The sequence below is a fragment of the Alligator mississippiensis genome, unplaced genomic scaffold (genome assembly GCF_030867095.1).
Source record: "Alligator mississippiensis isolate rAllMis1 unplaced genomic scaffold, rAllMis1 scaffold_41, whole genome shotgun sequence".
Lineage (NCBI taxonomy): Eukaryota > Metazoa > Chordata > Crocodylia > Alligatoridae > Alligator > Alligator mississippiensis.
The window spans coordinates 99,507-126,977 of NW_026775350.1; the positions used below are offsets into that span (position 1 = coordinate 99,507).

Sequence of the window (27,471 nt, forward strand, 5' to 3'; positions counted from 1 at the left end):
TCTGCTTCCTGCGTGCCCACTTCCCCCCGCCACCCCTTGTGCACTAGGGCCAAGGCAGGGCGGCACAGTCCTGGTGCAAGGGAGTCTGTGGCTGGGGAGGTCCTGCAGACCCCTTTCAGCTCGTGCAGGAGGCGGCTCTGGTGGGCATGCAGCCCCTACAGCATGCGGATAGGGGGGCTGCAGCCCCAGCCACTCAGAAATTGGACGGCTCTGTTGTCAAACCAGACGTTTCAGGAAGCAGCGGTTCTAAACAGAGAGCAGTTACTGGAAAACAAAGGGTAGGGAAGGGAGGAAAAAGAAAGGGGTATGAAGCGAGCTCGCTTACAAAAGCTTACGCACCTCTGACTGACTTAGTCTACGAGGTGAAAGCCTACCCTGCCGTGTAGCACGAGTCTTTCGATGTAGAAACAAGGTAACAGGAGCATCTACAAAGCCCCAGCTGAAAAGGAGCTATAAGAGGGGGTGGCAATCTCCAGCCCACAGGCTTAATCTGGCCCACAAAGAGGTCTGATCTGGTACGTGGGATCCGTCTCACAGGGTTGAGCGGCACTGCCCCTCTGCTCCGCAGCAGCGCGCTCCGCGACCGACCCTGCTGCTCTACCGCAGCGGTTCTCAGTTCGCGGGTTGTGTCCCAAAAGGGGGTCACAAGTACCTATGAAAGGGTCACGAACAAACTTTAAAAATGGATCAAGAAACTTTTAAAGTGGATTGTCTTTTAATGGAGGAAAACGTGGGCAAAGGTGGCTTTTCCCTTGCAGGCTGGCAGAGGTCCAGGGATGTGTCACTGCCGTGCACTGCAGTGAAGGGTATGAGACCTTTGAAGGCCGTCAGGCGGGTATTTATGACGCTTGGAGTGGAATTAGGCATAGACGCTTATCGGTTGTAAAGGAAGATTATTTACTCACGCCGTTAAGGTGGTGAAAGACGGAGGTCAGAGATATTTGGTTAGTTACAGCTTAAGGTTCGAAGGTCAGTCTGCATGAAAGTCTTCCGTCGGGCAGATAAACGGAAAAAAAATCGGGCCGGCAGGTCGGTGATTTACGTCTTAAGATTGGGTCGAGACGCGAGGGGGGCACTGGCAAGTGATCAAGTTGTCAGTTACTCTGATACGTGTGATCAGAGGTCTCTAAGGTTCGTACGGAGGTCCCCCCTTCTTCACGGAAGTGAAGATGGGTTTTATTTGTATATTAGCCAATTGTTTTTTGTCACGTCATAAATTTAATTAGAATCGCCAATTGTATAGTGGTCTTCGCTAGGGTGTTATCATAGGAACACTCCCAGACACTCACTCCCCTGTCATTCCGACCACTTACAATGATTTATATAAAGCAAAGAAGGCAAAAGTTTTTATCTCTGTTAGTGGCGCAGTAATAAATTTTTTTTTGACATGCGCAGAAAAAAAACCTGTTATTTTCATCTTGTTAGTTAACCCTTAGTTACCTTGTATAGACTAAAACCGTTTTGATTAATATATTTCTTGCTTGTGGCATGGGCAGTACTTAATTTGGTTGTGACATGCCCCCTTGCCCATGGCACAGCAAGTTACATCATATTTATGTATAGACCATTTTGTTCACCATTGTTAGTGTTTGGCAAGCGGGTGTATATAAAAGCAGAAAGCGTGGCTAGCTTTGTTTTGAGATATTGTAAAATCCAATAACCAAAACATATAAACACAGCAATCGGTAACAACAGCGTAATGAGGGGCATTAACAAGTTGAGAAACCATGATGATGTGTCCCATCTAAACCAACGGAAGAGGTCTGATAGCCAACCTTGACCTATACCCGAAAGTCGGTTGACGTTTTTTGTAATTTTTTTTTATTTTGTCAACTTGTAGAGATAGAGGGAGAGATACACTGGGAATGGCAATATAACAATGGTTATGAGAAAGGTTAAGGTATTGACAAAGTCCACCTTGTTGAAGAAGAATGGCGTCTAATGTTAAGCGGTTTTGTAGAGTCATCTGGGAGGTGGCTAGCCCTTGGTCCTGGGTGTCCCCAGTGTTCATGTAGCCACGTAAGGAACGGATCGAACTGTGGTTTGGGGTCGTTTGCTTTAGCAACTAAGACAACATCACTCCAGAGAGGGTCTTTTAGAAGCTTGTCGATGATTTTATGTACTGGATCAGTTTTAAGTTTATGCGACTTGGTGTGTTTTACGAGCGGTAGAACAATAAATTGGGATAACAGGTCCCAGATTTTTTTTCAATCCTCTAGGTTTTCCGCCGCAGTCGCTGTGCCAGTAACAATTTTGTAGACATATTGGGAATCAATAGCTATGATGGGAGTCGGAAGTGTTCCGTCGTGATGTTGAAGACAGTGGCGGATGACAACTTTAAAACCTAAGAGTTCATTTTTTGGGGCTGTAGCCCCTTCCGGGGCTCTGTGTAATCCCACATCATGGCACGGTTTGTAGTAGAACCCGTAGCCCCGTCCATTTCGAGTGGTGTCATCGGAGGCCACCTAGGCTGGGGCTATGGTCTCATAGAGAGTGAGCGTTGCGTCATCTTGTGTATCGGGACCGGGTGGCAAGTCTTCGCACTTTTAACAACACCAATGATAGTGGTAATGTAATACCATTTTGTTCCAAGTATCCGGTTCTCCTTGGAACTGTGAGTCAACCTTTGTGGCGTTTAGCAAAGGTAAGAGAGTAGCAGCTGGTGTTCGAAGCGTTTCATGTCCCTGGGATAGTAATGTGACGAGTCTTTCTGTCAACAGAATTTTTGTAAAGGCTCCGTAGCGATGTTGTGTTGTCTGGAGAGCTTTGTGTGAGGCATACACCAGTTCGTTTTGGGGGTTATGGGCAGTGGCCCATACATGACTGGCAGTATATCCCAAAGTAATTATTAATGTCTCGGTGAGGTTAAGTGCTTGAAGTGGCGTGTGTTTCACAGCGTGGAGAAGATTATGAAGATCCTTTCTGTCTTTGTCCGTCCAAGGTGTGGCTTTCCGCAATTTGTCGCGGGTCTGACGCTGGAGTCTCGCCAATAGCGGAAGGTAACGCGGAGTGATGTAATGTTGATATCAATTGAGATGTCCCAAGAGCCGTTGAAATTGCTTTTTGTGCATTGGTAATGGATCTTTAAGTGTACCGAGCTCCGGGGTTTTGTCGTGTGTGACACCGGATCTAGTTGCGCCGGTAAATCTGGTACCTAGGAATGTAATATTTATCGTGGGTTGTAAGTTTGATTTTTTTTAAATTAACCGTCCAGCCCTTAGCATGGAGATGGTCGACTAGACGGCGGGTGACCTCAGCAACAACTTGCTGGTCACGACCCATAATGGCAAGGTCGTCAACATAACTCTAAATTTTGAGTTGTTTTTTCGCTGGCAAAGGATAGGAAGCGCGAAAGTCTTTAAGTGTGTCATTCATTGCGCCTGTGGCCGATGCAGGAGAGTTGCGATATCCTTGCGGGCATACCGTCCATCGGTATATCATATCTTCGACGCACATGTTTAAGATTCCGCTGTTGTCAATAATTGGGATGGAGAAAAACATGTCCTTGAGGTCAAGGGTCGTCCCGTCTTACTTGCCCCCTTGAAACCTCGCCATTTTATATAAACACTGGGGTAGCGTAAAAGCATTGGGTTGCGTAAGTGGGAGACACCGTTTATTCGCCTCGCGGAAATCCACTATAAGTCGGACTTCGTTGGGTTTTTCGGGCTTTGCGATTCCCCACCCTGGTGATAGGTGGGTACTGGCCGCTATCGGTGTTATATATCCCTGTTGTTCGAGCCTCTGTAACAGGGTGACAAGGGCTTCCCGAAGACGTTGTTTGGTCAGGATTGGTTTATAACGCCATGTAGATGTGTTATGAAGCGTAGGTTGGTGTCGGTCGGGCTCAGCAATAAAGAATGGAAGAGCTTGAAATATTAAGTTTTTTAACTGGAGTGTCTTAATGCCTGGTACGCCCAAGATGTTCATGCCCCCTAGAACTTCTTTAAGGGGTTTTTTGTGATTGTGTATCCAAAATTTGACTTTTTTAGCAGTTGATATAGCATTTAGCCCTTGTACCATGATGGTTTTCAAAGTCTTTTTATGAGGTGTCGCAGGTGCTACGACGTTAATTTGTGTTCCCGTGTCGAGGAGACAAGAAATCTTTCGTTGTATCGAGGGATTATCGGGGTGAACGATAATAAGGCTGGTATATGGGCGAGGATCCGAAGGGTCAGGCTTTTTTGTAGGGCCGCCGGCTCGCCCGGCGGCCACTACCCGTTTTTTGGCTTTTGGGTGTAATTGAATCCCAACTTTTCTGCTAGGGCCTTTTGCCCATCGTCCCTCAGGGCGCGTAATTGTTGTTTGGTAAGCCCGGACTCTTTTATCAGGAACCAAAACATGGCCTTTTCTTTAGGGGTCCGTCCTGGGACTGGTGGTGAGCCTTTGTAGGGTGGTCTGTTCACTTCAGGTTGTTTTATGGGGTACACTGACAATGGGTCCGGTTTTGTAGCACAATTGACACCTTGAGTTATCGCTGTTGGCTTTATGAGGGTTTGGATACGGCCCAATTGACTGAGGATGTTTCCGGCCCGTCCGTCTATTTGCGGGGTAAGGAGGAGGCAAAGAGTGATGGCATGAGATCCCCCATAGATGTCTATGCAAGCTTCCAAGGCTTTAGGGGTGATTGGAACCATTCCGGGTTGCGTTAGGAATCGATGTGGCCACGGCCCAGCGGCCTGTTGCTCTGTCAAGCCGAACCTGTTGTGTTGAATACCCGTCGGCTGTGGGCCCCCCATCCCATGTGTAGTACGAGGTTCCTATTGTTGCTAATAAAAGTTGTTTTGCCGATGTTATTTCTGGGCGGTCGTTGTGCCACAGGTGGGACTTGTTCACGATTTGGCGGGCTAGAAGCACAGGGAGTGGTATGGCCCAGTGTTGGTTTTTCATGATTGGGCCGCGGTCGGTGGCGTGTCCTCCACTCCATGCAGCTTGACGGATGAGGAAGCTGGCCTCTTCCATGTCCAGTAATTCTGAGCCAAATTCAACTACCAGTCGGCCAAGCCAAATCGCCAGGGTTTCTCCTGGTTTAAATTCGGATAGCTGAAAAATATCTTGTATCTCTGTTCGGTTATGGGTGCGGTAGGTGGAAGTAGCGTGAGTTACGCCTTGTGGATCCGTTGTGTATTTTGTAACAACGATAGGGAAGGCCGTTTTCATGGAAGTCGGCGAAGACTTCATCGGTGGGGGCGGATTCTCCGTTGGTAGGGAGGGGGGATATATTAACTTGGAGGGTTTTTTTTCTTCGTCATAGGGAGGCGGTAGCTGATGTTCCGGGGTCGGAGCCGTTGGGTCTGCCCCGTTGTACTCCCGTAGAGAATGAGGTAGTTGTGGACCTCCCACAACTCTGTCCTCCGCGTCCTTTTCTGAAGCTCCGCCCTTCTTCTCCGATTCTTTGAAGAAGCTGAGTTTTTCGCTGGCGCCATATTGGGGCGATGGTGTAGGCGATTCCTGCGCAGCAGCATTTTTAGCTGTGACTTTTCCCAGGGTCAGAAGTTGGCTATTCAAATTTTTAATATAGCGCGTTGCGTTAGCAAATGCGCGGAACAGAACATTAATCATTTTTTCTTTTTTCCACTTGGGGCCTGCCCATTTGGTCGCGGTGCAACCCTCTGTCTCCAAGTTTTCACGGAGCTGGGTGAAGAGTTTGTGACTGGGGACTGGGGCACCATGGTCGGACAGTTAAACTTGTCGGGGGGTGTTCCTTCCCCGCCCTCTCGTACGTGGCAGATGCAACGGGCAATCTCTTGGGCAGGGGTTGGGTCCACCCCTGCCGGCACTTTTGCCGCTGTCACCACCTTCACCCGATGTAGGGATATGATTCCCGCTTCGTCCCTGGGTCTGTACATAACCCCTTTAGCGCTCATAACACACCCTAGGGCCCTCACATCGAGCTGAGCGCTCCACTCTTTCCCTTCTCCTGCTTCACCCCTTAGGGAGAAGTGTCCAGTAACCGCTTTCAGTCCTATTCCCCTTGCCTGATGGTAGGCAATGTGTGCCCATAATTCATCCGAATCGGATGTCAGGCGGTCCCCACTGCGCCATGGGCAGTTCTTTACTAGTTCCAACTCCATTGCGTCTACCCCATATCCTGTTCGTGACGCCATGTCACTGCCGTGCACTGCAGTGAAGGGTACGAGACCTTTGAAGGCCGTCAGGCGGGTACTTATGATGCTTGGAGTGGAATTAGGCACAGACGCTTATCGGTTGCAAGGCAAGATTATTTACTCACGCTGTTAAGGTGGTGACAGACGGAGGTCAGAGATATTTGGTTAGTTACAGCTTAAGGTTCGAAGGTCGGTCTGCATGAAAGTCTTCCGTCGGGCAGATAAACGGAAAAAAAATCGGGCCGGCAGGTCGGTGATTTACGTCTTAAGATTGGGTCGAGACGCGAGGGGGGCACTGGCAAGTGATCAAGTTGTCAGTTACTCTGATACGTGTGATCAGAGGTCTCTAAGGTTCGTACGGAGGTCCCCCCTTCTTCACGGAAGTGAAGATGGGTTTTATTTGTATATTAGCCAATTGTTTTTTGTCACGTCATAAATTTAATTAGAATCGCCAATTGTATAGTGGTCTTCGCTAGGGTGTTATCATAGGAACACTCCCAGACACTCACTCCCCTGTCATTCCGACCACTTACAATGATTTATATAAAGCAAAGAAGGCAAAAGTTTTTATCTCTGTTAGTGGCGCAGTAATAAATTTTTTTTTGACATGCGCAGAAAAAAACCCTGTTATTTTCATCTTGTTAGTTAACCCTTAGTTACCTTGTATAGACTAAAACTGTTTTGATTAATATATTTCTTGCTTGTGGCATAGACAGTACTTAATTTGGTTGTGACAGGATGCTGGGGGACTATGTGTTAATATGAATCTGGAGAGGGTCTGGGTCAGAAGTACAATAAAGCAATTGAATCTAAATCAGTTCAGTCTCATACTACATCCATCCAGGCTTATCTTAAACCTGTTTCGGCAATCTTGAAAGTGGCTTATGTGCACCATCCTTCTGTTGTGTTCCAGATCTGAACCTGTTTCCAATCTCTTTGACCAGCTTGTGTGTAATTTCTGTCCCAAGCCTAACAGAGGAGTCAAGAATTTAACAGCTAACGACACTACTTGCTTGAAGAACATACCAAATGCATCCAGCAAATGTACTTGTGCAAAGCATTTGCACGTAACAATATACGTTTATCTTTCATGCCTTTGAACGGATACGTTCCTTAGGGAACACGTGCACATTTGATTTTTCAGCAATGAAGTTCTTCAAAACTAAGATGGGAGCCAGGTTGTTCCGTCCAGTCTGTGCAAAGTGGAGGATGAACGCCCCGATCTCTCTGCCAGGGGCCACAGAAGGGTAAATCTAGTATTAAGTAACATCAGCATCAACCGCTCTTCAGCCAACTGACTACCAAACAAGGAAGCTGCTCAGACGTAACCCACTTGTTTCTCCAAATCAGTTCAATTTGTTGCAGTTTACCTGTGGGGAACAGGCTACAGAGTCATCCTTCCTCCATGCATGAACTGCCCGGGAGCTCACCCACTGGGAAAAGACAGGGAGACACACACTACTCCTGCCATGCCTCAAGGGTAATTCCCTTTGGCTAAAAACAGACCCAGGACTCTTCCTCCCCCTCTTGGCTCCCTCAAGAGTCTTTCATTTGGGGACCCTAGAGGTAAAGTACCCCACTCCCTACCATAAGTACCTGTGAACTGAGATAACAGGACTCCTGGGACAACTGTGACTAATCCATGCTAGTTTTCATTCAAGCCTCATGTTTAAATGACTTCTCCCTCACTCCCCTTTTGATAGGAGTTAAAGATCAGTGATAAAGCCCTTGTTTGCTTTCTGCCTTAGGTACTTCCTAGTGCTCCTCTCTCACTGCACCTTTGAGGAGCCTGGAGCATTAGCTAACAGAAGAGGTTCTGCAGACTAAACAAAGTGTAGGATTTTCCACGCAGCATGTGTGGACACACACACGCACACACACGCACACGCAAGCTTGCAAGGTTTTCCAGCATAGCTCCAGCAGAATGACACTGTCAAAAAGTGGGATGCAAAGAAGGGGGAGGAAATGCAGAGAATTACACGGTCTGTGGATTCCACAAGCTCAAAATGCATGATATTACTTCACTATAATTGAGCCGGTATTGTTCCAAGGACTAATTTAGGAAAAACAGGTGCAAAGGAACGGGACCGATTCCTAAAGTGAGCTGAAATTATTTCCTCCTCCGTAAGTTAACAAAAATAAAAGGAAAGAAGAAATGCCTTTCAACTGCAGTTTTGACTGTAGCATAACAAACTTCACAGGTGGCCGTGATGTTTTAGCCTAGAGAGAGTGAGGACCATTTTTACAAAGAATGATGTTATGTCTGAAATATAACTGCCTCATCACGGCTGCAGATATAGATTGCTCCTTGTGATGCCCCTCTATAGCACTGCTATATGTCAAAATGGTGAAATATGCCCCCCAAATTTAATGAGAATATTTACATACTGTATTAGGCAGGGGTGCAATACCTCAGCTTTGCATAATGTTTCAGAAAGTTTTAACCTCTACAAACTAAAAGAAACAGACATAAGGACAGTTCTTAAAAAGCCACTCCTGTGCCCCTGGCTCTGGCACAAACTCTTCTAGTTTCTATGCAATGCTCTGTGCAAGCACGTGGACTGTAACGTTTACAGCATTACATACTCTACCCAGGGTCGCAGATGTCTGTGTATGACACAGTACAGTCCTCAATCTGCATATCCCGCACAGACAGAACGAAGTAAACAGCCCATTTTTCAAAAGTACATAAAATATGGTATTGAGAGTTCTTTGCTTTAATGTCAAAAGCTACTGAAAGAGGAAAAGTGCTCTTTACCAGACAAGCTTTCTTTTCGCAGAGATCACATCCACTACTCCTTCCTTGGAATAAATCTGGGCAGGGTGGCACGCTGGAGACTACCTGGTTGAACGACGCAGCAGCTTTTGTCTTGGGATGCAACGAAGGCACTTACAGAAAGCAAGGGCTCTAAATAAAAGAGAATTTAAAGATAAACGTTAGACTGAGGTACATTGAAAGGCTCAGTAGAGAGAAACAAGGTGAACGGGCAGCAAACAGGGCAAAGGAGACAAGGGAAGAGGAGCCAGGCACCTGACCCGAACCCCTGGAAGGAAAGTGAGCTGGGGCTGCCTGTTCGTCTGGGCACGTGCTCTAAGGAGCTGGGAGTGCTGCAAGCTGGGGGACTGCTACCTCTGTCTGACAAAAGTCTTAACAAGGCCCAGGAGGGGAGAAAAGGAGGCTCTGCGTGACCAGGGGCAGCAAACGGGGCAGTTTGCAAACAGTTCATAAGTCAGTTTGCAGGTTTCAATGTGACGGTGACGGGTGTGCACACTGCACAGTACAGTCTTTGTAACAAGACTAAGAGCGGTGTAACTGTACAAGTGTGGTTTGGACTGTCAAGCGAACCATGGCAGTCACAAGGCAGGCTGTCAGAGCAGTGCCTCCCAAACTTTTCCTCAGCATGACCCCATTTATGGCCCCATTCCTCAGCATGACCCTTCGCTCCCCACCCATAGCCCCCCACCCCTGCCACCCCATCCCGCTGATTTTTCAATCCCATTTGGGGTTGTGACCTACAGTTCGGGAACCACTGTGTTAGAGGTACAGTTATATAGATATGTATCTATTTATATATAGAAATATTATGTTTTTTTAAAGTTAGTTCACAGGTCAGTTTGCCCCCCGTTCTTTAAAGGGGAGCCTTTAATGTAAGACCTTGCTTTAATTGAGAGTACCTAATCTACATCTATTTAGTGTAAGTCGCTAATACACAGCAATTAGACCAGTTCTTGTGCTCCTTGCTTAACTGGAGTCCAGAGTGAGAGGGAAGTTGGAGGCGGCGTTTGCTAGGTAATTTATCTGGAAACTCTCCCTCACCTTCCTTCACCGTAAACTTAGAGAGAGGAAGCGGGTTAGCAGGGGAAAGGGAAGCTTTTGGGACCAAGGGGCAGCACAGAGGCCAGTTTACAAGGAAGTTTGCTAGGAAAGGTCTGGTTGGAAAGAGGGGCGAGCAGAGAGAGGGAGCGGATTAAGAAACCCAGCGACACGGTGCGCCCCTAATATAAAATCATAACTTTTAAAAAATATTTTAAAGGTATTATTTGGTTATTGTCCCAAATTTCATTAAGCTTTTAATAAACATAAGAGTATCTTACTACTCAGAAAGAGCTTAACTAATTTCCTTTTTCTCTAAAAGCTGTAAAATGATCAGCAATTAATAAAAAAGCAGAGGTTTCTGGGCAAAGTCTTCAAAAGCCAGAACAACACTGCATGTTGTGTTAGAGTTTGATTGAGTATGTCAGGAACTCAGCTAAAATGTCTTTATTAAATCCAACAGCCAATAGCAGATATATAGAGACTTTAAGCCAGTAGTTTTCAACCTTTCTTTTAGTAAGTGTACCCCCGGCAGCCCCCTTTTTAAAAAGTGTACCCCCGGGGGGTGGGAGCAGCCGGATGTGGAGCAGGTGGGGGTGGCGAGCGGTCAGACGTGGCGGGGGGTGGCAAGGGCCAGACAGAGCAGGGGCACGGTGAGTGGCAGAGCAGCGGCAGCGCAGCTTCTGTGGGCCCTGTTCTCCCTCCGCCCTGGCCCTGCTCCTGTGAGGCAGCAGGTGTCCTACATCTGCGCCTGCCCCTGTACATTCCTTGGGACCTTTCAAATTACCTCCAGGGGTAGGCATACCCCAGGTTGACAACACCTGCTTTAAGCAACTGCTCTAAAACACTGACAAAGAACGTTTTGCGTTTGAAAGCTTGCCTAACTTAATTCCAACCATTCAGTTGGTCCAATAAAAGTGATCACACTCAAAAAATCTTGCCTCTTGCATACTTCCTGGATCATCACAGGTAGAACATAACTCTACACAAACGGGTGCTCAAACCACGGGGTGCTCAAACATCGCTCTAAACAAAGGCATGCCAGGGCCCCATCCATCTGTGCAGAGGGAGGCAGGGTGCACGCCAGCCCCAAGACAGCGCAGAAAGGGGGCTTTGTCAGCCTCAACCTGAGCCCAAGGGGCTTGACAAGGCCCCACTACAGCGGCAGGTTCGGGGTGTGCCCATCCCCACGGCAATCCCATGGAAGGAAGAATGGCCAGGCACCAAACCAGCCATGCAGGGGAAGAAGGCAAAGCTCTAGAAGAATAAGTGCAAAGTCCTGAACTTAAGACAGAACAGTCTCATGCACCGCTACAGGCTTGGGACCAACTGGCTGGCAGCAGCTCCACAGAAAAGGACCTGGGGGTTACGGTGGACAATAAGCTGAATAGGTGCCAACAGTGTGTGCTAGTTGCCAAGAAGGCTAACAGCACACCGGGCTGCATTAGTAGGAGTGTTGTCAGCACTGAGGGAAGTCATTATTCCCCACTATTCTGCACTGGTGCGGTTACATGTGGAGTACTGTGTTCAGTTTTGTGCCCCCTACTACAGAAAGGATGTGAACAAGTGGGAGATTAGGAAAAACTTTCTGACTAAGAGACTGGTGAAGTGCTGGGACGGCTTATCTAGAGAGGTGGTGGACTCTTGGAGGATTTTAAGGCCCGGCTCGACAAATCTCTGGCAAGATCAAATTAAGGATGGTCCTGCTTTTAGCAAGGGGTTGGACTAGATGAGTTACTGGAACCCCTTTCAACCCTAGTTTTCTATGATTTATTAGAAACATTTGGAAAAACAGCAGTATAAGAAACAAAATTGGTGATGTAGCATCCATGGGCATCCACACGCAAACAGCACCTACGTCCCCATTGCAACACGCTCCCCTGGTATAGCGCGCCACTACGGTGAAGTAGCGGCTAAAAATAATCATGTGCCACACATACAGCACAGTAAAGTTGCCATAGTGACACATGTAGATGCGCCCTGCATGTTGTGTTAGAATTTGATTGAGCGTGTCAGTAATTCAGTTCAAATGTCTTTATTAAATCCAAAAGCCAATAGCAGAGATACAATTACTTTAAACCAATGCTCTAAAATAGTGACAAAGAACCTTTTAGCTCAGCTCTCGTGGTGCAGTGGGTTAGCATGTGAAACTTCTAAAACAGCCCTGGGGAAGTGATGCCAAGGTTGTGAGTTCAAGCCTCACCTAGAACATTTGACTTTTAGTTGGATGCTGAAGCAAGCATGTGTGCGCCCTTCGTGCCTGTGCCGTGGTAAGGAACCAGCAGCAGCAATAAGGTGAGCTGGGCCAGCTGTAGGGAAGTGGGAAGGGGTTTTCTCCCATCCCTATTTAGTTGAGGGGAGAGCAGGAGGAGTCTGAACTGCACATCAGCATCACTGGCTTCAGACAGTGTTCAGGTGAGTGCACAGAAGGGAGTCTTAAGAGAAAGTTAAAGCATTGTGGGTTAGGACACATGGAGGTCAAGGGGAAAGGGACCTGGTGATGGGGGTCTGCTACAGACCACCACATCAAGGAGCAGAGCTAGACTGGGAATGCTTGCAGCAGCTCTCAGAGGCCGTACAGTCTAGGGACATGGTTGTCACGGGGGACCTAAACTACCCTGACATCTGCTGGGAAGAGCAGTCAGCCAAATCCAACCGCTCACCTAACGCAGGAAGTATATGGTCCCACTGGACTTGGTGTTGGCTATGGGGGATGACCTGGTAGGGGAACTACAGATTCGTGGTCACCTTGGGGACAGTGACCACCACTCACTCAATCAAATTCATCATAGGGCGTCGAGTGGGTAAGATAATAATAGGATGGAGGTGCTTGACTTTAGGAAGGCTAACTTCAGTGTGCTCAGTTTAATCAGCAATGCACTGCAGGAGAGGAGTATTGGCGAGATGGAAGTCCAGGAAGGGTGGTCGTTCCTAAAGGAAGCGATCCTTCAGGCACAGAGGGAGATGATCCCAGTGCGAGGGAAAGGGGAGAAAGGGGCCAAAAAACCTCCTTGGCTAAACACAGACATCCAGAAAAGCCTAAGGGCAAAAAAAAAAAAAAAAAAAGGCATATAGGTGGTGAAAGCAGGAGGAAGCTACCAAGGAGGAGTGTATCTACTTGACCCGCACTTGCAGGGTGCCAGTTAGAAAGGCCAAAGCAACTACAGAGCTGAGGCTGGCAACACAAATTAAAGACAACAAAAAGTCTATTGTCAGGTATGTAGGGAGTAAAAGGAAGGCGCAGGGCAGCACAGGACCCCTACTGAAGAAACAGGAGCACTTAGTGACAGACAGGGGGGACAAGGCTGAGCTATTCAATGAGTTTTTTGCCTCAGTGTCCTTGAAGAAGGGTCAAGATCAGTCTCCTAACAGGTTCTTAGATGGGATCAGAGGGATACCAGCCTACCAACTGTCAACGCTGACGTGGTGCAGAGTCACTTGGATGGACTGGATGTGTTTAAGTTAGCAGGCCCAGATGCGCTGCATCCGCGAGCACTGAAGGCATTTGCCGGTGTCATTGCAGAACCACTGGCACGGCTGTTTGAGCACTCGTGGCACTCGGGTCAGGTCCCAGACGACTGGAAAAGGGCCAATGTGGTCCCCATTTTCAAAAAGGGGAGGAAAGAGGGTACAAGTCATTATACGGCAGTCAGCCTCACCTCCACCCTTGGAAAAGTCTTTGAAAAGATTATTAAGGATCATATTTGTGGGTGTCCAGTGGGAAAAATAATGCAGCAGGGCAACCAGCATTGATCAGTAGCAGGTGGATCATGCCTGACTCATCTGGTTTCATTTTATAACCAGGTCACAAAATGCTGATGCAGAAGTAGAGGTGGATGTTGTTTTTTTGGATTTTAGGAAGACCTTCGATTCCATATCTCATCCCATTCTCTTAAATAAATTAAGAGGCTGTGACTTAGATCTTTACACGGTCTGGTGGGTGGCAAATTGGCTTGCGGGTCGCACCCAGAGAGTGGTAGTAGACGGGTCGGTATCGACCTGGAAGCATCTGGGTAGTGGGGTCCCACCGGGCTCAGTCCTCAGACCTGTACTCTTCAGTGTCTTCATCAGTGACTTGGATGTGGGCGTGAAGTGTCCTCTGTGCAAGTCTGCAGATGATACTAAATTGTGGGGTGAAGTAAGCACTCTGGAGGGTAGGGAATGACTGCAGGCAGACCTGGACAGGTTGGAAAAGTGGGCTGAACACAACAGGACACAGTACAACAAGGGCAAATGCAGAGTACTGCACCTAGAACATAAAAATATCCAGCGCACCTACTGGCTAGGAAATGACCCTCTCAGCAGCGCAGAATCGGAAAGGGATCTCGGAGTCCTAGTGGACTCCAAGATGAACATGAGTCGGCAGTGTGACGAAATCATCAGCAAAGCTAACTGCACTTTATCGTGCATCAGCAGATGCATGACAACTAGAACCAAGGAGGTGACACTTCCCCTCTATGCGGCACTGGTCAGACCGCAGTTGGAGTACTGCATCCAGTTTTGGGCGCCATACTTTAAGAAGGATGTGGACAGCTTCAAGAGGGTCCAGAGGAGAGCCACTTATACGGTTAAGGGTTTACAGGCTAAGCCCTATGAGGAGAGACTAAGGGATCTGGACCTCTTCAGCCTCCACAAGAGAAGGCTGAGAGGTGATCTTGTGGCCAACTACAAATTCATTAGGGGGGCGCAGCAAGGAACCGGAGATGCTCTGTTCACCAGGACGCCTCTTGGGGTAGCAAGGAACAATGGTCACAAACTGACAGAGAGCAGATTTAGGCTAGACATCAGGAAAAATTTCTTCACGGTAAGGGTGGCCACAATTTGGAATGGGCTTCCAGGGGAGGTGGTGCTCTCCCCTACCTTGGGAGTCTTTAGGAGAAGGCTGGATAGGCATCTGGCTGGGGTCATCTGACCCCAGCGCTCTTTCCTGCCTAGGCAGGGGGTCAGACTCAATGGTCTGTTGAGGTCCGTTCCAACCCTAGCATCTATGAATCTATTAATTTATGAATCTTGTGTTTGAAAGCTTATCTAACTTAATTCCAACCATGCAGTTGGTCCAATAAAAGTCACCACACCCAAAAAATCCCTGCCTTTTGCATACTTCCTGGATCATCACAGCTAAAACACCACTCTTAACAAAGAGTGCTCAACCTTTCTGTCTGGTGAGACGGATGGGCAGTGCCCAATCCATATGCAAGCAGTACGCAGTGTGGTTCCAGTCTGGGGCCCAAGGAGTTCATGACAGGGTCCCATCCAGCTGTCCAGAGCGGGCTAGGGGACAGCCCAGTCCTGATCCAGCATGAACAGGGATTTTTGGCCAGCCCCAATCGAAGCCCATGGAGGGAGGAAAGGTAGGGGCATGACAAGAAACCAATCCAAAGGCAATGGAGGGGGAGGGGGGTGTCTCACCAGAAGAAAGAGTTGACAGGTGAGAAACCCCCAAATTTCCCAACTGTGGGGAGCCCAATGGGGCAGATATCATAGCTCCACAGGCTGCAATTGGCCCATGGACCAGAGGTTGAGCACCTGTGCTCTAACACTATCAGCAAAACACTATAACAATATTTATTATGCTTGCCAGCATTGAATCCGAACACCTACAGCTGGGCTCGCAGGAAGATTCTAGCTATCCCACGCTGGCTGATTCCCAGGGAAGCTCACTAGCAAAGAATCCACCTCTCCCACCTCTTCCCCTCCACCCCCAATCTCTCCCAATGTCATCTTCCGAGCTAGCCCACACACATCTAGCTTGTCATTCCCCAGACACACAACCTTCATTCCAGCCTGCCTGCAAGTCACTGCTTTGGGTGACTGGAGGCAGCAGGCACACGTGCGTCTCTGCACACACATCCCCATGGCCTGCATGCACCCAGGCAGGGTCCTGGGAGTAGCACCAATAGCTGGATGCAGGTAAGTGTATGATCAGTGGGGGTTGGAGGTCCGGGACTTGGGGACTGTGTGTGCGTGTGTGTGTGTGTGGGCAGGGGGGATGGGTACCTGCCAGATATGGGGGAAGATAGCCGGGCGCCAAGGCTGCATCAGGGCAGGGGGGACAGGACGGGTAGGAGCCTGCCCCTTCAGCAAGAGAAGGAGGCATCGGGGGGAGCTGCATAGCTGGGCTGGTGGCACTACAGCTGGTGCTCATACTTGTATGGGCAGAGCAACTGGGAGACGCTGCTGAGGGATGGGCTGGAGGGACCGTGACCAGGCTCCTGGTGAGGCATGGCAGCCCCAGACCAGGGCAGGGGGGGCCGCCACAGGCCTCCCCTTCTCCCTCCAGCCTGTGCTGGGGCTGGACTCTCTCCGCTGAAATCCGCACAAACTGCGGGACTTCGGCCCGAATGGCACGGGGCAGCTGGGGGCTCCCTTTAGCAGGGCTGGGGGAAAGCAGGTCAGCACTGGCCACTGATCTTCATAAATAGGTCCTGGTACAAAAAAAGTTGAGAACCACTGTCCTAGACCTCCCATCCCTTTAACGGGTATTTATTTCCTTGCCATTGTACACCCACCTTTTCTCTTACATTAGCATATCACTTCATCCTGCCAACTGAAGCATTTGGATTGTCTGTCTGGCTGCCTCTCTCAAGTCATACTTTCCTGAAACTGTCCTGCTTGAACCTGAGATGATAAAATAACACACTACCTATTACTTTACAGTTCTTAATTCCTAGATGTTTCATTTTTTTTAAAGTTACAGTAATCAAATATTCAAGTAAGTTAAGAGCTATGATGCTATGCGATTGCCAGGTCAAGGTTAAGTGCAGTTTTCGTAAAAACAAAACCCTTCTTTCTCTACATCAGATTTGCTTAGTATATAAGGGAACAGGTGGAAGAAATGGGGTGGTTTTTTTCATCCCAGACCTACACACTGCTCCTGAATTTAAAAGCCAAACTGACCTCTTGCCTATTTCTACATCATGACAGGTGGTAAAAGAAGATATTCTTGCAGAATCGTTTTTCAGATTTTGTTCTGTTCAATCACTTCCCCAAAGTCCCCCCTCCCTGTGTTTCTCCTTTTTGGTCCAAATCCTCCAACCAAGACAGAAAGAGAACGGTCCCAAGGCTTAAAATTGTAATTTATCAGCATGAAGCTCATGTGTGTTTGCACAGCAACCAGTGCAATCAGTGGGCTAATGTGGCCTACAAACAGTACCAAAATAAAACTAACCTGTAAAAACTCCAGTATCCCATGCTGTATCTATTAAGTCTCATTTCCTTTGTTTGGTTTACTCTAGCTAAGTAAATGAAGTCATAACACTAGATTGATTAGCGGCTTTAAAGGTAAGACCTGCCTTAGCTTTGCTGTGTATTTGTAAAACTAGTTTCACACCCCACTTCTGCAAAAGATTATGCAAACATTTAGCCTCATGGGCCAAGAGTCTTACTGAGTTTAACAGCTCATTTGTCGAAAACTATGCACACGCAGACTTGGCCTTCGAATACAAATGGAGCTTTTTGAGACTATATCTTTTCAGGATAAGAACTAACAAACAGGCCATAGTGACAAATGCAGTTGCGTCGACATAAACGGGAATTTTCATTTCATCTACACGCACCCTAAGTCTTTATTTGCATTTGTACAGCATCTGCTACAACAGAACTTTAGTCGGGATTGTCACCTCTCCTCATCGAAGGACGTACAAATAACTAACACAGTAATCAACTACCATGGTTATCTAGTATACAGAATATGTAGCAGGGCACTGGGATGTGCCTGACCCTTTAGGAGAGCAAGCAGCCCGAGAGGCTGCTTTTAGGGGGCAGGGGGGAGCTAATGAGGGACTCACCTGGCTGGAAGACGGCTCAGGCTAGAGCTACATGAGCCCAGAGTCTGCACCAGTCTGTTCGTTTCTCCCCAGCTACTGCACAGTGCAGAACTCCTGGCTCCGGGTCCCTGAAGGGAACTGGATTTTGGCTGAACAACTCTACAGGTCTGGAAACAGAGGCAAGTTTCTTGGACTGAGGAAGACTGGGTTTACAGGCAAGTGGTCTTTATGTTACACCTCTAAAGACTGAGGTGTCTGCCAGACGGCCGTGATGTTTCTTATTGATTTATGTTTAGCCTTGAACCCTGGGGGTGCAGACTCAAGGCTTGCTTAGACAGCCAGTATCCCAGGAGCCCTCACACTGAGGGTGGGACCCAGGGAGGGGTCCCAGAACTGAAAAAAGGCTGAGACCCAGATCACGAGGTCCAAGAGGCCCAGAGCCACCTGTGTCCAGGGCTGGGCGGGGGAGGGGTCTGAGAGCTCAAGGGGGCAGAGTGTATAAGAAGGAAAATCAAAGGGAGAACACCTCTGAGGCTTAGGGCGTGGTGTAGGGGAGGAAAAGGAACCGCACCGTTTGCCCTTAAGGCTAGGTCCCTGTAGGGCACCTGTAGTCAGGCCGAGAGGAACCTACCAAGGTTGGGTGTCTGGATAGCGGCCAATGGGGCCTCAGACCCAGGGGAAACTTACTGGATTCGGGCTCACTCTAAGGCCTGCTAGCAGCCTCCTTGAATCAACCTGTAATATTAAGAGCAAGGCACGGCTGGTGAACAATGAAGAGAGAGTGACATTAGAGCTGGAGCCAGGCAGGAGCAGCAAGGCCGCTAGGGGTGTCATGGCAGCCCCTGTGGCTGTGAGCCTGTCACAGAGTACTTCTATTTTTTCCTTTGAAAGGAAAATCTAAAGTAGTGATAAAATTATGATCGCATAATCTGTGATTCCATGACTCGTTTCTTTAAAATTGGTTTAATGGACCACCGATAGTACAGTGCAGCCCCAACAGTTTTACACGGCAGGCCAGACTGTCAGTGGCCAATACATTCATGGGCTGGATCCAGGTGTTCCTGCTCTGGCACGTGGGTGGGCACCATCTGGCCAGGTGGGGGACAAACTGGCTTCAACACAGCCCTGATGGGGAAAGGAGCTTGACCCATCCTTGTCAAGAGGGAAAGAAGGCTAGCCAGGTGACCGTGTCGGGAGGGAAAGAGCGCGTGGCCCGGCCCAACCCGGCCCTGCAGGAAAGGAAGGGGACACGGTCCAACCCTGATCCCGAAGTGGGGGAACATGGCCCAGGCCCACGGGGGAAAGAGGCATAGCTTGGCTCAGACCAGCCATGCAGGTACTGGGGCTTGGGGATTTGGCAGGGGAAAGTGGGGGGGAGGCTGTGTTCATGGCCACCACTCGCTTGCTGCCAATTCCCCAGACCCCTGGGGAGCCCCACAAGCCAGATGTGATGGCTCCATGGGGCTGCATTTGGCCCAGGGGATGGAAATTGAGCAACCCTTGTCTAGTAGATGCATAATACGTCAATTTGTATTTGCTTACAGAGATAATTAATAAAACATAAATATCAATGATATGTTAGTTAAAATCTCAAAAGATTAAAAAATACCTGTCAGCATTTTCATTTTTACACTCTCTGCCTTGTATGGATAGCCATTTTAATAACATAACATTAGGTATCGTTTTCAAAAGATCCTGCCTGTTTGAAAATATGCATAAGTGGAGCAGCTGTGAATGCTTCACAACAAGTTGTAGCGCTGAAAGAAGAAGAAGAAAAAAAAGTTAATTTCTCAATTAGTGAATTAGTTCACATTTTGGACTCTAAAAATACCCACGGTTAGTTAGTTCTGTAGACAATACATTTAGAAATCCTTTCCAAGAGTTACAAAAGTTCCGTGTCCAATACAAATCACCATTTCCAAAGATACTAACGGAGCCAACAAACAGTCTTCAAAGCAACCTTGAAAACAGCACAAGAAAAGCTGGAAAGTAGGGTTTGATGCTTTTCCACCACAAATCATACTAGCCTATCTTCAAAAAGGCCAAAAGGTTCCCAAACAGTTACGACTTTTATTCCCTACCAGCCGTTACTACACCTGAACTAGCAGCTTAAAAGTCAAAACTTTTCATTCTATTTTTAATCCGTCTGTTTTATTTTTAATCTATTTTTAATCTTTCTTGTTTCCCCAAGAAAAGCCATTTTAAGGATCCAATCCAATTGACACTGAGATGAATGGGAGTCTTTTCACTGACTTTACAGAGTACCGAATCAAGCCCAAAGCATTCATAGTGGACGATTTCCTCTTTGGAACCCCACCCCCCCACTCCGCAAGGGAAATCACCTATCAGTTATGATACCACATACCAATGTAAGAGCAGAGACTCGCCAAAACAAAAGCAAAACACCCAACCTCCATCAATCAGTGTTAAAATAGAAACATGTTCCTAAGTATGTAAATCAGGGAGAAGAAGGGCTTTTTTCAGCATTGAGGAAATCAGGACTGTTACTCTTAACTTTACACAGAAGAGCAATTTTAAAACTACCCCATACTAAATCCCCCTACCCCTTGCCACAGCAGATACCAACGGCTTCTGATGCTATGGGTTGAAACCTCGAGGTGTTTACATGCCTCATAGAGCTGACTGACTCCCACCCCTACTCACGCACTCGGTGTGTGAGCCCATGCAGCCATGTACATGCATGTATGTGTGTGTGTGTGTGTGTATGCATGCACACGCATCTGCATGTGCAGGTGTATACACACAGTGCACCTGTAGCACATAGGGTACAGCGTGCCTGCAGGTGCATACTGCGTGTGTGCGCATGCAGGTGCGTGCAAACAGGCAGACATGTATGTGCACTGCCACACGCACTCTTTGCATGTGTGTATACTGACATGCACATGTATATGTATACGTGTACAAGTGTATATGTGGATATCCACACCCCCGCCCCCGTACACACACCCGTGGGCAACCCCTCGCAGCCGAGGACGACCCGCTCTCACGAGGCCAGTCCCGGTCCCGGACTCCAGCGCAGCCGGGCTGCTCCTGCCCCCCCCCGCTCCTGCGGCTGTGCAGAGACCCGGCCTCCATCGGGGCCGGGCCGGGGCCGGCGCTGCCCCAGCGCTGGTGTCGGGGCGGCGGGGTGTCGAAGCGGGCCTGAGGCAGCCTCGACACGCTTCCTCCGCCGCCGCCGCCCGCCGCTCCTGCCGCGTTTCCGGGGCGCCGGACGCAGTCCCGGCCCTACCGGCAGCGGCGCGGGGCGGGGGAGCCGGGGCCTCGGCGCGGGCACCTGACTGCCGCCTCCCGCCGCTCTGGCCCGTTCCCACCGCCCAGCCGGCGCTGCGTTGCGCACGCGCGAACCCCCTTGCTCCTCCCGCTGTAGTGACGCGCAAGCTCCCCATTGGCCGCGGCGCAGGTGCGCGGGCTGAGGGCGGGCGGGGCGGAGAGGCTGTTGAACCCCCCTCGTGTGCTGTGGGCGATGGACGCGCGGGGGGCGGGTCAGCGCGGAGGGGCGGGGCCAGGGGTAGTGGGCGGTCGGAGCAGGGCTGCGGGGGGGTGTCCATCCCGCGCGGGGTAGAAGCGGACGGGGCAGGGGGGTGCGTGCCATTGCAGCCTGGCCCCTAGAGAGCCCGAGGGCTCGAGCAGTCTCCCCTCGCGGCTGCTGCGACGTGCAGCGCTGTTGTAGCGCAATGACACCGAGAAACGGGCAACACGTCACAGAGACCGCTCTGACGTTGCAAAGACATCCCTGCCCGAACAGGTCAGCGGGGGCCACTTCCCTCGGTTTGTGTTGTCAGTACGGCTGTGTCACACGTGCTAAGACCTTCACCCCTTTCTTCTTGCTGGTTCAGGGGAGGAAGACACACCGCTGCACCGAGTGCAGGAAGGACTTCATCAGCTGGCAAGGCGTGTCGCACCACCGGTGTGTGCGGAGGGGGCAGCAGCCACACCGCTGCACCGAGTGTGGGAAGAGCTTCAGGCAGCCGTCCAGCCTGGCCCGGCACCACCGCATCCACACAGGGGAGAAGCCATATCCGTGCTCTGAGCGTGCGAAGAGCTTCACCTACTCCTGCAGCCTGTGCCGAACACCGGTGCATCTCGCAGGGGAGAAGTGACGTGGGTGCTCTGAGTATTGGAAAGGCTTCACCCACCTCTCCCACCCATCCTGGAATCAGCACGTCCACACCCAGAAGCATCCCTAGTTGTGCCGGCAGTGCAGGAAGGGCTTGGAGATGTGTGCCTGCTCAGCACCCAGCAGGGGCTGCGTTCAGACAAGCACCCTCATGCTGGTGGCCTGCAGAAGGAGTTCCCCCAGGCTTTGTCCCTCGTAGGGCACAGCGGGAGTCCAGAGCCCAGAGGCTGGCCCCCAAGGTGTCATTGTCGGGGAAGGGGGTTAAGAGGAAACGCCTCAGGCAGAGGTCAGCCCCGATGTAGGGGAAGGAGAGGAGGTGATCTTTGCATCAGCCTTGGAGCCTGTGCATTCCCCATCAGTCTCTAACAGTACTCCCAGGGGAAGAAGTGCGTTCACGCTAGGGTGCCCTCCCCCACACAGCTGACTTCAAGTGACACCCGGGCACTTTTCTTCGCTGCCTCCCAGCTTTCTCCTTCCTCCTGGTCCAGGGGTTCTGGTGTATGAGCCCCTGAGTTGCAGGGAGGAGTGCATTTAAGGCTGGGGAAGCATTCCCTACCCTCCTCCCTGACCTCGCCTTTCCTCACCACCACATCACCCCTCTCCCAGACCTGCCCATGCCCAGTGGGGTCTGCAAGGAGCTGCTTCTGCCACCCCCGGAGCCTTTTTGGCCTATTTTGCCCAGCCACGAGGCCTTTTGGAAGAGCGGGAGGGAAGGCTGCAGCCTCTGCGGGAGGAGCGCGGCGAGCGCTGCCCATTTGTGTGCAAGGGAAGAGGAATCCAGCCCGGTGATTTTCTCTGGGGGGCCGAGCGCAGATCAATCTCGCCGTGTGCTGTGAAGCCTAAAGGACACCTTGAAAAGTTCTTTTCTTCTGTCAGGAACCGGCGGACGGCTCCCTCCCCGCGGCTCCTCGGGGACTTCCTGACGGGTTCCCGACAGCAAAGGGAACGTGGTCCCCAGCGGCCGCCGGGCGCCGGCCTCCTTCCCCCCAGCCAGCCCCAGGTCGCAGGGCAGCGCCTGGGGACCGGACGCCGGCGAGCACCGGGCTGCCCTGGGATGCGGCTTTGCCAACGCTCCTCAATCCCCTGGGCCTGGGTCCCCCACAGCTCGTCCCTCCCCTGCAGCGCCCCGCCAGCTCACCCACGGCTCTCGTGTGCCCCTTGCACCCCCTTCATCTCCGTGGTGCTAGTCAGTGCTGCTTCTCCTCCTGGTGATGTAATCTTTTTATGTAATCTTTTTTATGGTATATCTAGCTTTTGCAAACTATATCTAACTGAATACTTAAGGCAACTTACTGGTGCTGGGAGGGGTGTGGTATGTGTGTGTTAAGAGATGCTTGCAGAGCACAGCGTGTGGGATGCGGAGGATTCCTGGAATGCCTCCCTAACACCAGCAGGATAATGTCTCCCTGACACTTGTAAGATAGCAAGAAGTTGAGAAAAAGGTCTCATTATAATGCTAAAAATCACACCCCTGGGCAGAGCAAAAGTATGTTAATGAAACATACATGTATGCAAATGAAATACATGGCTAAACCATAGGTATAGAGACATGCTCAGTAGAGAACGTCTTATGTCAGTGGCTTGTAACCAATCACTGAGCGATACACTTGCAAACATATGTATAAAAGGTACCCAAAGGTAGAAACCGGTGGTGCTTGCTTTGCAAAAGATTGCCAAGCACCCCTCTCTGCGCAGACTTGAAACAATAAAGATTAAGTTGGATCCTCCACCCCTGTGTGTTTATTGGCAAAAGCGAACCGGGCACGAGCTCACACTGTCCTTTGGAGACAACACTGGCAGCGCCCAAGATCCCCCCAAACACCCCGAGATCGCTGCCACCCTGCTCTTACCGTCCCCACCAGCACCTCCCCGCCCCCGGGCACACGGGCTCTGCCCAGGGCAGGACCTGACCTGCGACTAAAGCAAGGGAGAGGAAGAAAAGCAAAGCCCCGCACGAGAGGAGCCGGACCCCTGTCGCGGGACCCCCAGCCCGAGGCTGCCCCATCGGCCCCTGCCCGGCGCGGGGGGCGGGATGCAGACTTGGGTGTGCGCGGGGAGCAGGGGGCGTTTGCACCGGTGGCGGGGGGGGGGGTGTCGTTGCAGCACCCCTTCCCGCCGGAGTGCCCGGGCCCGGGGAGGGCCGGGGCTGCAGCCCTGCTACCCCCACCCCCACCCCTATGGGGCCGAGCTGGGCCGGCTCCCCTCTGCTCTTCCTGGGACCCCTGGGGGCTCCGGACCTTCCCCCTGCCGCCAGCCCAGCCTGCCCCATGGCCGGGCAGGATCGTGTGCGTATGTGCTTGTTTGTTTTTGCACGCACAAGTGTGAGCTTGCATGTGCCTGTGCGTGCATGCATTTGTGCTTGCATGTCCTTGTCTGTCCATGCATGTGTTTGTGCATGCACACATAAGTATGTGCTTACATGTGTCTGTCTGCATTCGTGTGTATGCATCTGTCTGCGTACACGCGTGTACATGTCTCCATGCATGCATGTGTGCAGGCACATGTCTACATGCATGCACGTGTGTGTGCAGGTGTGTCTCTGTGCATGCATGTATGTGCATGCATGTGTGCAGGTGCACATGCGCATGTTTGCATGCACACACGTGCATGTGTTTGTGCATGCATGTGTCTGCATGCATGAGTTTGTGCTTACGTGTGTCTGCTTGCATACATCTGTGTGAATGCATACGCGAGCATGTGTGCGTGTGTTTGTGCACGCACATGTGTGCCTGCATGTGCCTGTGTGCCTACATTTATGTGCGTGCATGCCTGCATGCACATGTGCATGTCTGCATGCACACGCATGCATGTGTTTGTGTGCATTCATGTGTACACACGTGTGCATGTGTGTGTGCATGTGCACCTGTGCATGCTTATGTGTGCATGCACAAGTCTGCATGCATGAGTGTGCTTGTAGGTTTCTGTATGCATGCGTGTGCATGTGTATTATCTATGTGTGTGCATGTGTCTGCGCACATCTGTGTGCATGTCTGTGCATGCGTGTGTTCTTGCATGCCTGTGTGTATATGCATGTCTGTGTGCATGTATCTGTGTGCATGTGTGTGTTCCTGCATGTGCCTGTGCGTGCATGTGTGTATGTGCATGTCTGTGTGAATTCATATGTACCTCTGTGTGTCTGTTCATGAGTCTTCATGTGTACGTATCTGTGTTCACGTGTGTGCCTGCATGCATGTGTGCATGCATATGTGCGTGTGTGTGTGCATGTGTGTATGTGTGTGCATGCATGTTTGTGCGTGTGCTCCTCTCTGCATGTGTACATGCCTGTCTGTGCATGTGTGTCTGTGTTCATAGCAGGGAGAGTGTATTTGTGTCTGCGTGTCCATGTGCAGAGAGTGAGTGTGTAGAGTGCATGCCTGCCTGCATGTGTGCATGTGTCTGTTCACGTGTGTGCGTGTGCATGCATCTGTGTTCATGGCATGGAGAGCATGTTAATGTGTCCACGTGCACAGCGAGTGAATAGAGTGCACACCCATCTCTGTCTCTGTGTGCATGTGTCTGTGCGTGCGTGTGCCTGCATGTACGTGTGTGTGTTCATGGCAGGGAGAATATGCTTGTGCCAGCGTGCCCATGTGCAGAGAGATGGTGCGTCATGAAGGACACGTGCCTACGGCGGCGACGGGAGCGGGGCAGTGGTGGCGGGAGAGTGGCAGGGCTAAGCGGGATCTCCCGCAGATGGCACTGGCGCTGGCATCGGTCGGGGGGTGGGGGGAGGTGGCGAGCGCTGGCCAGGGGGCAGCGACCACCCACAGACCTTGCCAGCAATGTGGGCTGTGCCTTTTAGTAGGGGGTGCACCGCCACGCTCAGGGGGTGCACGTGCACCTGTGTGCACCCCCACACATCGCCCCTGTGGTAAGTAGAGTGTGTGCCTGTCTGTGTGCACGCCTGTGTGTAAGTGTGTGTGTATTAGCCATAATGGGGGATGGGGGGTTGGTAGCAGGGAGAAGAGGGGGGCATGTGCCTCCCACCCCCAGCCCAGCAGGGTCCCCCCAGCCTCCCCCGCCAGCACCAGGAGGGGAAGGGCCCCTCCCCACCCCCTTGTACCCCAGGCCCAGTACCCATTAACCCACGGGGGACGGATCTGGACCCTGAGCCTGTCAGTCTTGATGGGCACTTTGCTAGTACTAGCTCTAAATGTGCAAGTTAAACACTTCCTAACAAAATCGGTGTCATGCCAGCTAGGGAAAGCACACGCGTCTTCATGTTTGCTTGGAAGTTTCAATAGAAATATCCCGTGCGCCTCTTGGAGCTGCAAGTCTTCGCTGCACGGGACATCGACATCTACCCGCCAGAGGCAGTTTCCCAGACATTTCACTGGACCTGGCACTTTAAAAAATGCCAAAACAACCTGGCAGATCTACACAAAGGCAAAGCTGAAAAGAGCTATACAGTATGATTAGGATATTGGGTCCACTTTTAGGAGTATTGGGTCCAGTTTTGGGCACTGTACTTCAAGAAGGACGTTGCTAGAGTCAGGAGGGTGCAGAGGAAGCCACTCGTGTGGTTAGGGGCCTGCAGGCAAGGCCCTAGGAGGAGAGCCCGAGGGACCTGGACCTCTTCAGCCTCTGCAAGAGAAGGCTGAGAGGGGATCCTGTGGCCGCCAACAAGTTCATTAGGGGATGCAGCAAGGGACCAGAGATGCTCTCTTCACCAGGGCACCTCTTGGGGTAACAAGGAGCAATGGTCACATACTGAGAGAGAGCAGCTTTGGGCTAGATATCAGGAAAAACTCCTTCACAGTAAGGGTGGCCACATTTTGGACTGGGCTCCCAAGGGAGGTGTTGGTCTCTTCCACCTTGGGGGTCTTTAAGAGAGGGCTGGATCGGCACCTGGCTGGGGGCGTCTGGCCCAGCGCTCTTTGCTGCCCAGGCAGGGGGTCGGACTCGGTGAGCCGTTGAGGTCCCTTCCCACCCTAGCATCTATGAATCTGAATTAGTGCTTCAAGTGTACCATTTTATCAGCCTTCAGACCCATGAAACTTCACATTGTCTCAGGAGAGCACGCTGCCAATCTCCAAGGTGTTTAGCACGTGGGCACTGCTTTATAGTTACTTTTTTAAATGTCTGTATGAACTGATCACCCCAAGCTCCCCAAATGACTCTTTATTCTGCTACTTCACCCCCCTTTTCCAAACGAGGCCATGGAGCCTCTCTAACAAATGGAGCATGTCTTTCACTCTTCTGTGACAAAAGGGGTTTGATCTGATCTTCTTATGCCGCTGCTCCTGTCCCTTTAGTAGCACACCGAGAGGGCATTGAATCATCAAACCCGGGACTGGAAGAGACGTCGGGGCCGTCCAGTCACCCCCTGCTCGAGGCGGGATCTCACCTACAAACCCGGCCAGCCAAGCATCGACCCTGCTTTCACGCCTTGGCAAGCATGGAGATTGCACAACCCTCTGGGTAGCCCCTTTCCGTGCTCAAAAAAAACCTAAAAAAATCGCCCTCATACAGTGCGAAAGGTCTTGTATCGAACCTAAATGTCCCCTGCTGCAGTTCTTGATTTCCTCTGCGTCTGTTTCTGTGGCTGAAGAAAACAGGACATGTCTCTGTCCTCTCCATGGCCACCGCTCAGGGATTTGAAGACATCAAGCTTGAGGACTAATCTCAGGACACAGTCGTTCAACCAAG

The 27,471-nt window shown here is 50.6% G+C and overlaps 2 protein-coding genes across 18 annotated transcripts in view; one reads left to right on the forward strand and one right to left on the reverse strand.

The window, feature by feature from the left end:
* The window catches only part of LOC132247200 (uncharacterized), a 26,202-nt gene extending 5,180 nt beyond the window's left edge, over positions 1-21,022 (reverse strand). Inside the window, exons 1-3 of one of the 13 annotated variants that reach the window (XM_059720150.1) lie at positions 20,935-21,022; positions 19,294-19,441; positions 1,627-17,851 (exon numbers count right to left, since the gene is read on the reverse strand). In XM_059720150.1, the coding sequence (XP_059576133.1) occupies positions 4,615-5,559 (945 nt within the window). In that variant the 5' untranslated portion in view covers positions 5,560-17,851; positions 19,294-19,441; positions 20,935-21,022 and the 3' untranslated portion in view covers positions 1,627-4,614. The other 12 variants (XM_059720148.1, XM_059720153.1, XM_059720152.1 and 9 more) reach the window with 12 other exon arrangements.
* Positions 1-23,549, forward strand: part of LOC132247199 (uncharacterized) — a 34,142-nt gene extending 10,593 nt beyond the window's left edge. For 4 of the 5 annotated variants that reach the window (XM_059720138.1, XM_059720139.1, XM_059720140.1 and 1 more), the window contains exon 2: positions 21,542-23,549. The gene's annotated coding sequence lies outside the window, so the exon portion shown is untranslated. Of the gene's footprint in view, positions 1-21,240; positions 21,451-21,541 lie in introns of those variants that run through there. The other variant, XR_009458532.1, reaches the window with a different exon arrangement.
* Positions 23,550-27,471: the final 3,922 nt, after the last annotated feature.